This window comes from Lipotes vexillifer, unplaced genomic scaffold (genome assembly GCF_000442215.2).
Source record: "Lipotes vexillifer unplaced genomic scaffold, Lipotes_vexillifer_v1.1 scaffold73, whole genome shotgun sequence".
NCBI classification, from domain to species: domain Eukaryota; kingdom Metazoa; phylum Chordata; class Mammalia; order Artiodactyla; family Lipotidae; genus Lipotes; species Lipotes vexillifer.
The window spans coordinates 360,049-376,329 of NW_006772656.1; the positions used below are offsets into that span (position 1 = coordinate 360,049).

Genomic DNA, 16,281 nt, shown 5'->3' on the forward strand with positions numbered 1-16,281 from the left:
AGGAATGTAATTCTTGAAACAAACAAGTCAGTTGAACAGTATGATCAGCACAGTTTTGACCTGGATGCATTTTCTGGACTGTGGAGAGGGAGGGAGAACGCAGGCAGAGCAAGGCAGTCTTACTGAGTTGAAGAAGAAACAGATTGGAGGTTCCAAAAGCTGAAGTGGCTAAAATTTGCAGTGCAGAACACTGGAGAGGAGAGATATACAGAAAAAGAGCTATAGAAATCTGCATAGGGGAATCCCATGAGTCTAGTTGAATACTAATCTGTGCATGTGAAAGGTACAACTCCTTGAGGACTGGAAAGAACTACTGGAAGCTATAAGATAAACAACAATTCCCAGAGTTCACCTGGGCCGGGAGAGGTTCAAGTTCTGATGAGCCAGACTGGAGAAACGTTGTTGAACACCCAGGGCATTCAGTAGAGACCCCAGAAAGGCTGTTGCATAGGAATAGGACTGTTCAGGCTACTCTGGAGGCTGAGTACTCTGCAGTATTCTCAGGCCACCCCTCCCAGTAAGCTTATAAAGATCAAGCTGATTCCAAAGTACATCACTGGCCTACCAGAACAAAACTCTTACACTCTTTAAAGGAAGACAGCAACATCTGGGCACAGGTGGCACCTCTCTGCTTCTGATTTGAGTTTCACATTGGAAAACTGAAGGTATAACTGAACACTAGTAAGTAAGTCTGAGTCTGAGTACCTCTTTGAACCAGGAACCTGAAATTCTGGAACTAACTGTACCCCAACCATGTATTTTAAATAAGATATAAGTATATAGAAATTAAATAATTCCACAAACATTGTCAGAACTGTAATTACAGCATTCTTCCTAAATGTTTTACCCAAAATCATATTAAATTAATTATCCTGGATTAGTTGTTTAACTACAAATTTGGAAAGAGAAGACAGATGTCCTTAGAGTCACCCAACTAATCAATGTATGGTAGAGTTCTGTTTTCAATCAAGAATTCTGAAATCCTACAGCAAAGATGTCAGGGAGTATTTGTGACCGAAATATTAATATTTCTCATTAATAGAAGTAGAGAAATACTGGGACTTCCCTAGTGGCGCAGTGGTTAAAAATCCGCCTGTGAATGCAGGGGACATGGGTTTCATCACTGATCCGGGTAGATCCCACATGCCACAGAGCAACTAAGCCCATGCACCACAACTACTGAGCCTGTGCTCTAGAGCCCGTGAGCCACAACTACTGAGCCTGCACGCCACAACTGCTGAAGCCCATGTGCCTAGAGCCCATGCTCCACAACAAAAGAAGCCACCGCGATGAGAAGCCCGCACATGCAATGAAGAGTAGCCCCTGCTCATCACAACTAGAGAAAGCCCGCATGCAGCAATGAAGCCCCAACACAGCCAAAAATAAAATTAAAAGAAAAAAAAGAAAGAAATAGAGGAGTACTGATTTGGGAAAGATTTTACTAATTTGTAAAATATGTTGAATTTAAGATTGATATTGGGGCATCAGAATGGAAATATCCGATGGTTAAAGACTAAAGTTCAGGACAGTCAGAGCTGAGTGTTTTACCTGTCATGTTAATGGTTAAATTCTGAGATCAGATGACTTCTCCATTGCAAAGAGATGGTTAAAATGCCAAATTTCAACTTTGCACTAGACAGTAAAAGGACAGGGAAAAGAAGGAAATAGGTAATATCTGCACTTGCCTTTCTCTCTTTTGGTTTTCTGCCATTGGAACTGGTTAAAATAAAAATTTTGTTAATTCAGTAAAAGAATATTTTAAAATTGTATGGTCCTACCTATATTTAATGTTAAACTATTTTTTTAAAATACATTTTTCTGTCTTCCTTTATAGCCATCTTTCAACAGTTTTGGGAAACAAGTTTGATCATGGCGCTGAAGCCATTGTACCTACACTTTTTAATCTCGTCCCCAATAGTGCAAAAGTCATGGCAACTTCTGGATGTGCGGCAATCAGATTCATAATTCGGGTAGGTTCTTTTCTTTTCCTTTCTTTTCTTTTCTTTTCTTCTCTTTTTTCTATCTTTCTCTCTGTGTGTTTGTCCACCTCTCTGTCTGTATGTCTCTCTCTCAGTGTACTTAAATAAATCATTAGTATTTTTTTAAACCCCAAAGGAAAATTACATTTGAATTATTTTTCTGATAACAAAAGTAATACACAGTTATTATTGAACATTTAAATAGTACAGAGGATTACAAAGTAAACATGCTTGCATACAGAATATAATAGACATAATATGCATGTACGTGTGTGAGTGTGTGTGTGTGTGTGTGTGTGTGTGTGTGTATGACCATGTTATAGGTGGTAGCAGGCAAATGTAAAACAATAAAAAAGTTACAGGCAGTGGTAAAAGATGACAGACAAATTTTTAATATTTCTCGTCATCCACATCTTGAAGGTGCCCAAAAGAACAGAGTTAAAAAGAATAAATCTTCCACACTTCAATTCTGCTCTTCTGCAACTAACCACACTAGCCATTCAGTATGTACTTTCCAAACTTCTGTTCTTGCCTATACAAACTGTATTTACTACAAAATGTAAATGTAACATTTATATTTTACATATATGTAAAAATAATGTTTTTTTACACTTGCTTTTTAAACTTCATGTACTTGGGCAGCTTCCCTTGTCCATACATATAATTCTTTTTAATGTCTAAATCAGTTCTCTATTAAAGAACATAATATTAAATTGTCCTCACCATTCTTCTCCCTGAGGTTTATGAAGTTCTTTCTCTCCACCCTTTACCAACATTGTGCATTATTAGTATCTTAAAGGTTTTAAAAATTTAATAATTGAAATATTATTTCATATTCTACTTTGCATTTCTTGGATTATTAGAGACATTAGGTGTTTTTTTTCCTTTAATAGTTTTTCTTTGGATTGCCAGTTTATACTTTGTGCATTTTTTTCCTCACTTATTTCTAAGGCCTTTTTTATATGTTTTAAGAACAGTCAGCCCTCCTTATCCATGGGTTCTGCATCTGTGGATTCAACCAACCTCAGATCAAAAATATTTGGGGGGAAAAAAATCCCAGAGAGTTCCAAAAAGCAAAACTGGAATTTGCCTCCTGCTGGCATCTATTTATAGAACATTTACAGTAATTACAACTATTTACTTATCATTTACATTGTATTAACTATAATAAGTAATCTAGAGATGACTTAAAGTATACAGGAGGATGTGTGTAGGTTTTATGCAAATACTGCACCATTTTATATAAGGGACTTGAGCATCCACAGATTTTGGAACCACCCCTGTGGACACTGAAGGATGATTGTAAATTAATTCTGTGTTGCAAATATTTTCTACCAGTTTGTCAATTCTTGAAATATTGTTTAAGTTATCGTTTGTTATATATAGAACTTTGAAATTTTTTTGCTTTGAGACAATGCTCCTTTTGTGGTTTTTGTTATAGTTAAAACAACCTTCCTCATTTCTCAGTCATAAAAATATTCAATTGTTTAAAACTTTCATGATTTTGTTTCTGAGGTTTAGATCTAACTCAGTTTTATTTCTGTGTGAAATACAGGTATCTAACTTCATTTTCCCTCAAATACAAAGCCATTTGACCCAGTGGCATGTAGTGAATTACAGTTCGGTCTTTTCTTAAAATACCACTGTTTTCATGTAGTAAATTTCCCTAAATATATGGGTCTGTTTTTTAAATGCCTTTTCAGTTTCTGTGATCAGTTTGTCCTCTCCTGTTAAGTGATGTTTTTTTCGAATACTGCTGTACCAGAAGGTTTTTTTCAGCAATTAAACCCAGTGCCTATGAAGAAATCTATGAATCTATCTATGGAAATGTTCGTTTCTTTCTGTTTTAATATTTTTGTAAGCTTCACTAAATCTGGCACCTTCATAACAGTGTTCAAAAATAGTGGAAATTATTGAAATCTTTGTTTTATCCGAGTTTAATGGGAGTACTTTAAATATGATGTCTGGGATAACTTTCTCAATACTTTACATTAGGTTATGAGAATTTCCTCCTATTTCTATTTTGCTAAATTTTGGTCAGCAGTAGATGTGGAATCTTGTCAAATATCCCTTTAATATATTTAGAAATGGTTGTCTCTTTTCATTTATCCATTGTACATTCATGAGCTAAATTCTGCTTGACTATTGTACCTTATGATGCTGCTAGATGCAGTTGGCTAATTAAGATTTTGGTATTTACTTAATATGAGTCTTTTGTAGAATTTTCTGTAATTTTTCTGTTGTTTAACATATTTTGTTATTAGGGTTTGCTGACTCAAAGTTATCCGATAACATTTCTAGTGGTTTAGACTGGGCGTTCTTGCATCTCTTTTTGAAGTATTCTTGGTTATTTGTGTTTTCTCAGAATATCTATTTCATATAGATTTGAAGACTCTTTGGCATGAGGTTGTATACTGTTAATTTTTTAAAAAGTTTCTTCCACTGTGGTTATATTGCCATTTTTTTCTTATTATATTATTATATGTTCTTTAAAAAAAAACACTTGCTAGAGGTATTGTTATGGATTTTTTATAAGCTTCAAGTTTGTTTTATTGGTACCAATAGGATTCTTTAATTTTTTCTATTTCTTTAGTTTCTACATTTGTGTTTCTTAATTCCTTTCTTTGACTTGCTGTGGCTTACCTCTTTTTTTTCCCCTAGATTTTTGTGGTATATCCTTAGATAATTTGTCATAGTTTTGTTGTTTAATATTGTAACACTTTCTTATTATAATGTTTTCTTCTGAGTTTGGCATTAGCAGCATCCAGTGATTTAGATTTATCACATTCTCTTTATTTTATAATTCTCAATCATTTGTAATTTCCATTTCAACTTTCTCTTTGAATTACATAAGGATATTGTTTGCATTTTCAGATGGTTCTTTTGTTGTTCTTATCATTTTGTAATCTCATGATATTCTGATCATACAATTTCTTCTTCATTGAATAACCTGAATTTTGTTAGTGTCCTAATACATCATAAATTTAGATAGTCTTTGCAAAATATTAAATTCATTTATAAGGTACTTTATTCATTACTAAATCTAGTTTGTTTATTATTCAAATTCTTCATGGTCTCATTTTTTAAAAAGCTGCTTTATCTGGCAAATTCTGATTCTAGTTTTTATCAACTTTATTTTCCTAACAATTCTTGCTTCATGTACTTTATGTATGGTGAAAGTTTTTGACTACTACAATCTTGAAATAGTATTTTTTCTTTCCTGTCTTTTCTGTTTTATGTTCATTGTATTTGCTCCTTACCTGTTTCATTATTTTCTTAGAAGTTTCTTACTCATTGTCAGTGTCAGGAATAAAATCTCTGTTTTACTTCCCCAGCCTTTTAAAAAGTATATATTTTATCTTATTCATGTCATTTTTTTCCCTTAACCATTAAATTAAATTGAGCCAAAGACATTTTCATTTTCAGCAATTGAAATTAATTCCTTTTTTTTTTTTTTGCTGCCTTTATTCCTGCCCAGTCTTTATTAGGAAACTCTTCCCATTTAAAATTTTTGTTTGATTTTAGTGTGTTCTCAATTTTCATATATATTTATCTTTGCATATTTCGAAATGGCTTTTCTTTGCCCTTATACTAGAACTCAAAAATTGGACTTTAGGTTCACATTTCTTTTCCCTCAGAATTATGTCCTTTTCACTCAATTGTTTTCTTAACTTTTTATTGTTTCTATAATAAGTTAGATATCATTTGATTTTTTAATTTAAAACAAAACACCACCTTAGGAAGCTTTATAGAAGAGTTTCTGTGTCAGGAGTTCCCTCACGGCAGGCCTTGGAGTAGATCATCTTTCATTAGTGCTTTCTTTACATAGTGGAGCCAGAGTTCTGACTAAAATGAAGTTTCCTTAAATTTATGTTAGTTTTCATGGATCATTTATTTATTGCTTCTGTTTGTCATTTATCATTTCCTAAATATTTTTTTGTTTTCTGTATTACAGCTGTATATGTTCTCAGGAAAAATTCCTTTAAATTCTACTTACTATCTTATGATCTCACTGAAAATACAAATCGGGTGTTTTGTTGTTGTTGTTTTACATTATTTCCTGTTTTCTATATTTTGTTTCCCAGGTTCTGACTTGGTGTTTGGTTGAATGCGTCATCTGTAATTGTGAGGGTCACTTTTTATTTTTCTTTGGTATAGCTCCCCCGAATATGGTGTAGCAATAGTTAGGTTAGTCTTTTGCCCCATCCCTGCCACTATGTTGGATGTGAGTTAATCAGTCAGCAGCAGGGTTTTGAGGAGGTTATGAGAGAGGAGGAAGAAGGTAGGTGAGACCTCCTATGTAGTATGTTGTGGCTAGGGAGTCTCCTCGGGCTTTAACGCCACAGTAATGTTTGGGGATGGGTTCTTCTGGATGCTCTAAGGGAGCTGGGTCCACAGAGCCCTTCCACGCTGAATGGAACAGTTGAATAATATTCAGGTCAGCACTGTGTTGCATTATCCTCATTTGAACAACTTCAGGTCTGTGGGTGGTTTCCCTCTGTAGGAACTGAAAAAAGTTTTCCCTCTAATTTTGGTTGAGTTAGTTGTGGCACACACTGATGTGCCATTCACGTTCTCCTTCACTGAAAGACTTGTTTCCCCAGGACTGGAAGCAATGTGGGCAGACAGTCTTCAGCTGCCAGCCTCTTCAAGGATTGCCTCAGCTTGCAGGGAGCTGCCTTTCCCAAGGTCTTGCCCCTTCCTGGTTATGGCCCATATCTAATAACTGATTGATGTGGAAGTATAGAGCTGTGGCTATCTTAGACCAATTTGAGACTACTCTGAAGGACCATTTTAGCTCCAGAGCTCCCCAAAGCTTCGGCTTTGGGCAAAGATGTCCTTGGGCCGTATCACAGATTGATTTCTTCTGCTCACTCCTGCTTCCTTCTCCTCACTTCCACCGGTGTTGATCCCAAGAGCACTTCTTAACATCCTGAATGCTAAACTCCATCTCAGAGCCTGCCTCCTAGAGAACCCAACCTGTACCATTAGCTCAGAAGAAAAATAGGAGATTTAAAACATCAAATATATATGCTTAGGTTACTATTTTATTCTTATGTCAATTATGAACTTTTTAGTGTTTGCTTCACTAAAGAAGAACATAAGAATTACTAATAGAAACCAGAAGATTGTATATACTGCCCATTACCTGAATTCTAGAGAGCTGTGATTCAGCCAGGATGAAAGTTCAATTAAAATCACCATTTCAAAGTACATTCACAGTAGTTATGTGATTCACTCTGATAACCTGCTTTGGTGACATAGCAGTTACTGTCTTCTCCAGCAGTAGCGGTACGTCAGAAAATAAGACCAGTACATGCCTGGTCCCTCTTAGTGCTCCATCCCCCCAAAGTACACTGTCCTAACAGTTCTCTGTAGTTATACAATTAACTTGTCTTTATTATTTAATATTACAATCACATCTGCCCTTCTGAAACTATATCATTACTATTACTTTAATTAGGGGAAACTTTTTGACTGGTCTTAATTTCTTTCAAAATCTGATTTTATGGTAATTTTGTTCTGTTCTAATATAGCTAAATACTTGAATGCAAGGCAACTAGAAGAGATTATGTAAAGTACACAGTATTTTTCAACCTCTTCTAAAATATTTTTTTCAGCATACTCATGTACCCAGACTTATACCTTTAATAACAAGCAATTGCACATCAAAATCAGTTCCTGTAAGGAGGTAAGTTTTGAAAAAACTTACTATAGCTTTATGTTGAATATTGCATTATGTTTAATTCTTAGTTGGGTGCAAAAATTAGTTGTCATCAATTTCTTGCCTTCTAGAAACCTTATTAAAATTTTTTAATCATTTAACATAATTTTTATGTTATATAAGGGAAAAAGGAACGAAGTGCTTATTATGACTATGCACATTTCTCAGTTTTATCCTATTAAGGTTTGGTTTATTTGGGCGACTAGTTGTTTGGTTTTCAGAGAGTATGGAGTCTAGAGTCAGCCCTTACCTAGAGTCCTACAACTGTGACTGATTGGCCTACCGCAGGCAGTTATTTTAACTGCCCTGAACCTCAGTGTCTTCGTATGTTAGTGGGGCTAATAATGTGGACCCCATGGAGTTGTGAGGGTTAAATGAGAAACACAATGGTAGAATTGAACATAGTGTTTGGCACAGAGTATGCAGCCATAACACGTCAGTCTGTCAGTATCTCTCTCTCTCCTTATGGTTTCTACAACCTTTAATATCATCACTATCTCCATGAATAATAAAGACAGCAGAAACAAGATTTGTGCATTGGATATTTAAGAAAATTGTAAAGAACTCTTTCCACTTTTTTGTTTGATAAATATGTTTATTTAAGTACTTTGAATGTTAGGAAAAATAAGACATCATTATTACCTGTAAGTGATTCAGAGTTTTGGGACAGTTGTTTAATTACCTCTCTCTTATGTCAGGGGTCGGCAAACAACAGCCCACTGGTCGAATCTGTCCAACAGTCTAATTTTCTATGGCCCACAAGATAAGACTGTTTTTTACGTTTTTGAAGGGTAGTTAAAAAGGGGGAAAGAAAAATATATAAAATAGAGACTATGTATGTGGTTCTCAAAATTCAAAATATTTACTGCCTAAAATATTTACTATCTGGCCCTTTACAGAAAAGGTTTACCAATCTCTGTCTTACACTGAAGAAAATGGTAATTGGAGAAATAGGAATGTGACAGAGAAGAGGAAGTCAGGAAATGCATCAGAAAATTACCTTGAAAATGGGGAGCAATTCAATACCTGTAAGGGAAGAGAGTGGGGTATAATGTACGCAGAGATGGAAAGCTATGCTGTGTGTTGCAGAGCCGTCGGACAGACCACTGAGGCCAGAACACATGATAAATGGGAGAATTCAGTAGGAAAAGAGGCTGACTGAGGGGAAGAAGGGGATAGGTTGGAGTCAAAGTATAGAAGGCTTTGAATGTCAGGAAGAGAAATTTTGATATTGTTCCATTAGCAGTTTTTGGTGAGGAGGTAATGTCATCCATCCTAGTTTTTATTTCAGCTATGAACAGCAATTAAAAAGGGACAATGAGTGTTTCCCTGGTGGCACAGTGGTTGAGAGTCCGCCTGCCGATGCAGGGGACACAGGTTCGTGTCCCGGTCTGGGAAGATCCCACATGCCGCGGAGCAGCTGGGCCCGTGAGCCATGGCCGCTGAGCCTGCACGTCTGGAGCCTGTGCTCCGCAGCGGGAGAGGCCACAACAGTGAAAGGCCCGTGTACCACAAAAAAAAAAAAAAAAGGACAATGAGAAGCATTGGTTTAATTAAGTAGGACTTCTTACAGCTCATGTAAGAGAGGCAGAGTCCAAACTAGAGCTGTATTTATGATGATAATTGATTGAAGGAGGTTTTATTCAATAAATTCAGGAGATTTCAGATGTAGAAATGAGTCTTGATAATTGGATATGGATGAGGAAGGTGATGCCAAGTGCTTCAGACTGTGATCTGTAGAGTCAGAATGCCAGGGTTTAAGGCCGTGCTCTAATCCTTTGGGCAAATTAATTTAACCTCCATGTTTCTCTTTTTTCTAATCTGTATCATATGGGCTCCAAGAGTAGAATTGAGAGGGTAAGAATTAAATTTGTTGTTCTGTATCAGTATGTAGTGTTTGAGTTGACACTCACTGCCTGTGTAGAGTTGTCTGTGAGCTGGTTGACACTCTGACTTAATGGCTGAATTGAAGAACCAGTGCTGGAGATAAAGGACTAGGTGTGAGAAGTACAGCTGATAGAGCTAAGGGTACAGGTGATACTGCCCAAGAAAAGACTATAAAAGGGAAGTGGGCTGAGATCAGCACCAACCAGGTGGGCACCTATGTAAGGGTAGGTGGAGGGAAAGTGTTAATAAAGGAAGAAAAACAGGGCAGAGCTGTGTCGTCAGATGCCAAGAAAGAACAAAAGCTCAAGAACGAGACAGTTGAAGAAGTTAAGAACCAGAAGGCTAAGGAGAAAACACCAAATACTTGATTAAGAATCATTTGCATATATATTTAAGGGAACAAATGTGGAAATGGAAGATCCGTCCCAGCTTTCTTGGTCACCATTGTATGTCTTCAGTTTATAGTATGCAGTAGGTGTTTGGTAAATATCTTTTAAATTAAGTTAAATTGTATATTTGACAAACATTTTAAGTTAAAATTATGGGGAACCCTTAAGGTCTTTTTGAACTGTTAAGCATAGGAATAGTTGGAGCCTTAAGTAAGTTAAGTGGGACTTCCGTGGTGGCACAGTGGTTAAGAATCTGCCTGCCAATGCAGGGGACACGGGTTCGAGCCCTGGTCCGGGAAGATCCCACATGCCACGGAGCAACTAAGCCCATGCACCACAACTACTGAGCCTGCACTCTAGAACCCGTGAGCCACAACTACTGAGCCCGTGAGTCACAACTCTGGAAGCCTGCGTGCCTAGAGCCCGTGCTCCACAACAAGAGAAGACACCGCAATGAGAAGCCCGTGCACTGCAACAAAGAGTAGCCTCCGCTTGCCGCAACTGGAGAAGGACCGCGCCCAGCAACGAAGACCCAACGCAGCCAAAACTAAATAAATAAAGAAATTTATTTTTTAAATTAATTAATTAAGTATTTGACAGTAAAGATATCTAAAAACATGTCTTATGCTTTAATTTAGGGGGCAAAGTGGAATATTATAGAAGAAAGTGTTAACATTTAGTTATAAATTAATATAACAATATAATGCTATGACATTTAGTTATAATTAACTTTTATTTTTCAGGCGTTCATTTGAATTTTTAGATTTGTTGTTACAGGAGTGGCAGACTCATTCATTGGAAAGGTATGCATTGACTGTTCCTCTCCCACCACCCTCCCCTCCCCATTGTCACCGGTTCTTTAGAAATTGATGTGACTGGTTTTGCATTATTTCTCATTTTGCTTTAAAAGTTATTAGCACTGATTTTCCCTTAAAGCTGTGGTGCTCCTCTTATTCATTACAGCCATGATTTTCTTCTTTGTGGGGTGAGTGAGGGTCTCTTAGTAAATGGGTTATATAAGGTATTCCAGGTTAAATTGGGCAAATATTTTAAAATGTATTTCTAGTCACATGAGATAGGTTTCCTGAGGTGCAGTTAATCAAGTAATGAATGATTTAAGATAGAAGAAAGGCACTTCCTTTCAGAGGAAAGAGATTAAAAAAGTGAAAGAGGAATTTTCTGGTGGTCCAGTGGTTAGGACTTGGCGCTTTCACTGCCAGTGCCCGGGTTCGATCCCTGGTGAGGGAACTAAGATCCTGCAAGCCTCGCTGCGCGGCCATTAAAAAAAAAGGTGAGAGAGATTTGTTGGAAAGTTTTTCCACACCAGTTGTCAGTTGTCATTGGTCAGGTATACACTGGGCAGCATCTAATGAAGCTCTGAGATGAACAAGAGGAAAATGTTGGTCACTGGCTATTTGCATGGCTGTATTTCTCATTAATTTCAAGTTTGAAGCTTGGGATATACATGCATTTATGTTGAACATGTTGCTGATTTTCCATTCTCATGGAAATCATTAAATCTATTCATAACCTATTTCTAAAAAATAGAATTTGTTGTTTACTGCAGGCATGACATAATTCCAAATTTTCTTTAAGTTCTTTTGTGGCAGCTGCTATTCAGTTTGGTTAGGTTATAACTGATCGTACTATTAGCAAATAATTTTATACATTGGAAGATTAGTGAGGAACCACACAAAAGGTTTTTTTTAATTCATAAAAAAATTTGAGATTTGAGTGCTATATGTCTGGACTCCATCTAAAAATAATTATGTCCAGGTTTATAATGTTTGACTTGTCAGAAGGAAACCATACATGAATGAAATGTATGGGATGGATTATTAGGAAATCTTGCAATCTTAGATTTATTATTGTGTACTCATTATCTTTTTATCTCCCTTGCCCCTTTGTGATTGATGCATAATGTATAGGCAGTATCATTTATGGTGAAATACATAGTTTTACACATGAATCTAAAGGTGTTTTATTTTATAGACATGCAGCCGTCTTGGTTGAAACTATTAAGAAGGGAATTCATGATGCTGATGCTGAGGCCAGAGTGGAGGCAAGAAAGTAAGTCTAGAATGTATTTTTTGACAGTTTAAACATACTTTGGTCTTTTCTTTGACAGGAATTATATTGGGAGAATGAAAATATCATTCAAATGTCCCAAGTATTCTATTTGATTAGCTCTTTAGTAAAATGGAGGTTGATTTGTCTCCATTAAATCTGTACTGGGTGTCTTAAGAGTTCACTTAGCATTGTCATTTGTACATTCAACAGTATTCCTGTTCCATCATAACATACTCACTTTTGCTGTGAATAAAAATAACTAATTTATTGAACATTTAACATGTACCTCATACTGTTTAGGGCAGTAGGTATATGTTATTTTCTAATCCTTAAAATGATCACACAAAGGTGCTGTCTCCTTATATTGGCAACTGTAGTTTGGAGATTTGGGAGTTTACCCAAAGCCACACAGACCCTAAGGATTACAGCCAGCTTTTGAACTGAGATCTCCTTTTCTCAAAAGCTTGCCGTCTTTCTACCAAAACTTGTTAAATATAGAAAGTATTCTACTTGGCACATTGTGGGTGTATTAAAAACCTTTGGGGGACTTCCCTGGTGGCACAGTGGTTAAGAATCCACCTGCCAACACAGGGGACACAGGTTCGATCCCTGGTCCAGGAAGATCCCACATGCTGAGGAGCAACCAAGCCCATGTGCCACAACTACTGAGCCTGAGCTCTAGAGCCCACGAGCCACAACTACTGCAGCCCACACGCCTAGAGCCCACGCTCTGCAACAAGAGAAGCCACTGCGAGGAGAAGCCTGTGCACCGCAACGAAGAGTAGCTCCCGCTTGCCGCAACTAGAGAAAGCCTGTGTGCAGCAACGAAGACCCAACGCAGCCAAAAATAAATTTAAAAACTAAAAAAAAAAAACCTATGGGCTTAAAAACCTTTGTTCTTGAATGTACACATTTTACGGTTAATGTCTAATAATGCAAAGTTATTACTTTTGTTGTTTGTTCATTTGTTTTACAGGACTTACATGGGTCTTAGAAACCACTTTCCTGGTGAAGCTGAAACACTGTATAATTCCCTTGAGCCATCTTATCAGAAGAGTCTTCAAACTTACTTAAAGAGTTCTGGCAGTGTAGCATCTCTTCCACAATCAGACAGGTCCTCATCTAGCTCACAAGAAAGTCTCAAGTAAGGTCATATAAATGATAATTACTGATTTCTTTGTCTCTCCAGCTCCACAAAGTTCCTTAAGTTGGATGGTTGAATATCTGATTGCTTTCACTTGAAGCCTTTTTGAAAGAATGATGACTGAATATGCTTATTTTCTTTGGCCTGTTTTCCCAGGGGTTGGATTACGTACTTGTATAACTTCTCGTTAGGTAAAGAGTATAGGGATTCAGATTTTGTTTGAATATGTTCGTGTCTGTGAACAAGATTGGAAAGCATTAATTTGTATACTTTTCTTAATACCTGGAAAATAGTCAATATAGAAAGTAGCCCATTTCTAGGGCACTGTAGTGGAAGAATTATAATGGAGATTCGGAAGTCATCTTCAGAACTCTTACACAGCACTGTAACTGGTAAAAATTCCACTGCTTTCTTTCCTCACCTCTTGCATGGTTTAAGATTTCAGCAAATGCCTCAAGGGGGCAAAATTATCTAGTGTCTGACTCACTTCTCTGTAACTCCACTCATCATTATGTTGGCTACCTCAAACCCTTGCTTCCTTGGCTTACCCCTATTTTCTGTTTCTCTAGCCCTATGAGACTGCTAAGATACCTAGCAGTGGCCACAACTATCTGAAGTTTTCCCCAGGGAAGAGCAGCTCACAGAATGTCAGTTTACCTCCCTGTAATTCCTATCTCTTTAGGACCTTAACCCCACAATGATTGCTGTTTGCCTTTGCAGCTGTCTGGTACAGAACTGGGACTGGGAGGCACCTAGGGCACAAAATTCAAGGAAGCACTCACAAGGTCTTGTGAGTACTGTACTAAATAAAAGTTCAGTGACTTACATGTTTTCAGAGTAAAAGCAGATATGATTTGATTTTAAAAAACAATTCTTGTAGGAATAATTACCTATTTAAACTTCTCTTTAAATTTGTGATAAATCCTTCACCTCAAATGAGGTTTGTTGCTTTTTTTCCCTTTACTTTGATTTACTATACTCAAACTTTAAAGTGTATATGAATCACCTGAAGATCATGTTAAAATGCAGAAGCTGATTCAGTAAATCTGGGATGGGACCTGGGATTTTGCATTTTTTACATACTCCTGGGTGATGTCAATGCTTTTTGTCTATGGACCATACTTTGAATAGCAAGGATCTAAACAAGATATTTTCTTACTCTAGTAGAACATCTTTAAACATAAACAACTTTAAAATCTGTGGACTTGAAGTGGTCTGCCTCAGCCTATTAGAGGAACAATTTTAGGGGACAGTTATAAAAATAATACAATACTGGGTTTAATAACCAACTACCAAATTTACAATTTGATAATAATAACTCAAAGAATGTTTTTCAACACTCTGTCATTAACCTCTCTTCCCCTTACCTTTAAAATTTGTATACAGGGAATTCCCTGGCAGACCAGTGGTCAGGACTCCATGCTCTCACTGCCGAGGGCCTGGGTTCAGTCTCCGGTCAGGGAACTAAAACTCCCACAAGCCACACAGCGTGGCAGATAGATACATACATACATACATACATAGATATACTTTCCAGACTCTCTCACATACTTAGATATTTATTTATGGGCTTCAGAGTACCATAGTAATTAAAGATAAATAATCAAAAAAGATATTAAAGGAGGCAGTGGATTCTTTGAATTGATTCTAGGTGTTTTCCTTTCTAATCATACATGCTATCCTCAGCAGTAGTCCTTAGCTTTGTTTCTGTTGCCCCATGCAGTAATACTTAATAGAACTGCTATAGATGGTGTTATACCTACAGGGTAACTGCACGAGTTACCAATGGCCACAACCATATGACTTTGGTGAGACAGGCCTTGGTTACGCTGAATTCCCTGTGTACTAGCAATAATACTACCTTTCTCTCCTTCTAAGTAAAATATCTCAGAATAGAAGTGTTGGAGAGTGCTATTATTGAGTTCCCTGTGGTAGTGTGTGCTGAGGACCAGAGTGAACCAGCAACCTGGTTCCCTGTTTCTGTAGAGCTTAACAGTCTTTATTCAATGCTAGTTATTTCGTTTTTGCTTCACAGCTAACTTAGATACCACTGATATATGACAACAACTGTTCTAAAGTGATTTGTAAAAGGAAAATTGAAATCAGAAATACTTCTCAACTCTTCCGAAAACTCATTGGTATTTCATTAATTTTTGTCAGGGGAGTGATAAATTATGTCATCTTACTAAAAGTATTTCTTTTTACCTTGCAGCCGCCCTTTTTCTTCCAAATGGTCTACAGCAAACCCATCAACTGTTGCTGGAAGAGGTAAATTGCCTTTTTAACTAAGAGTCATAGCATATTTTACTTAATAGAGTAAAAGTGACTTTATAAATAAATTAAAAGTTACTATGTAAAAAGATATTCTCACTCTGGGTCACATCAGGGGTTGAAAAGTTTAAAACACGGAGTTACACTTTAAAAGTTTTAAAAGCACATTAGAACAGTTTTAAAACTAAACAGTTAATAGCATTAGCTTTTAAACTGTTTTAATATGACCCACAGTGAGAAAATCATTTTACATAGTAAATACCACACTTATATACTGTACCTGTGTTTGTATACCATATACATATACTACATGTCATATATACAATATAGTGTATATAATTATATACATACAATATACATATGCTGTATAGTATATTGTATATAAGTATACATATATAGTATAATCCAAAGTTCCAGGAAGCCTGCTTACCCTTACTTGTGATGCATTCTCTTTTCTACTGTGTTTCATTTCTTTAAAGTGCTGTCATGACCCACTTAGTTGATTTCACAGCCTATTAATGGGTCATAACTCAGAGTTCATACAACTCCTCATTAAAACTGAAAAACTAAAGACCAGAAATTTAATGACTTAATTGGCATTACCTAAGAGTGGCAGAACCTGCATTATTTTCTGAATTATTCTATTCCCAGGCTAGTTCTACTTGCATTATTCTTATAGTTAAAAAATAGCCCCGCTGTCATCTATTTATCTTGTAACAGTGCTTCATTTTCATGAATCAATCATAAACATCATCCTTTCATCTATAAAACAGTCCTATGAACTTTACAAAGTATAGTTATTTTTCCCATTTTATG

General features: G+C 36.4%; 1 protein-coding gene across 2 annotated transcripts in view; it reads left to right on the plus strand.

Moving 5' to 3' along the window:
• CLASP2 (cytoplasmic linker associated protein 2) overlaps positions 1–16,281 on the plus strand; it is a 181,653-nt gene that overhangs the window by 77,905 nt on the left and 87,467 nt on the right. For both annotated transcript variants that reach the window (XM_007447690.1, XM_007447689.1), the window contains 6 exons: positions 1,835–1,970; positions 7,601–7,671; positions 10,724–10,783; positions 11,973–12,050; positions 13,027–13,194; positions 15,407–15,462. In XM_007447690.1, the coding sequence (XP_007447752.1) occupies positions 1,835–1,970; positions 7,601–7,671; positions 10,724–10,783; positions 11,973–12,050; positions 13,027–13,194; positions 15,407–15,462 (569 nt within the window). The remainder of the gene's footprint in view (positions 1–1,834; positions 1,971–7,600; positions 7,672–10,723; positions 10,784–11,972; positions 12,051–13,026; positions 13,195–15,406; positions 15,463–16,281) is intronic.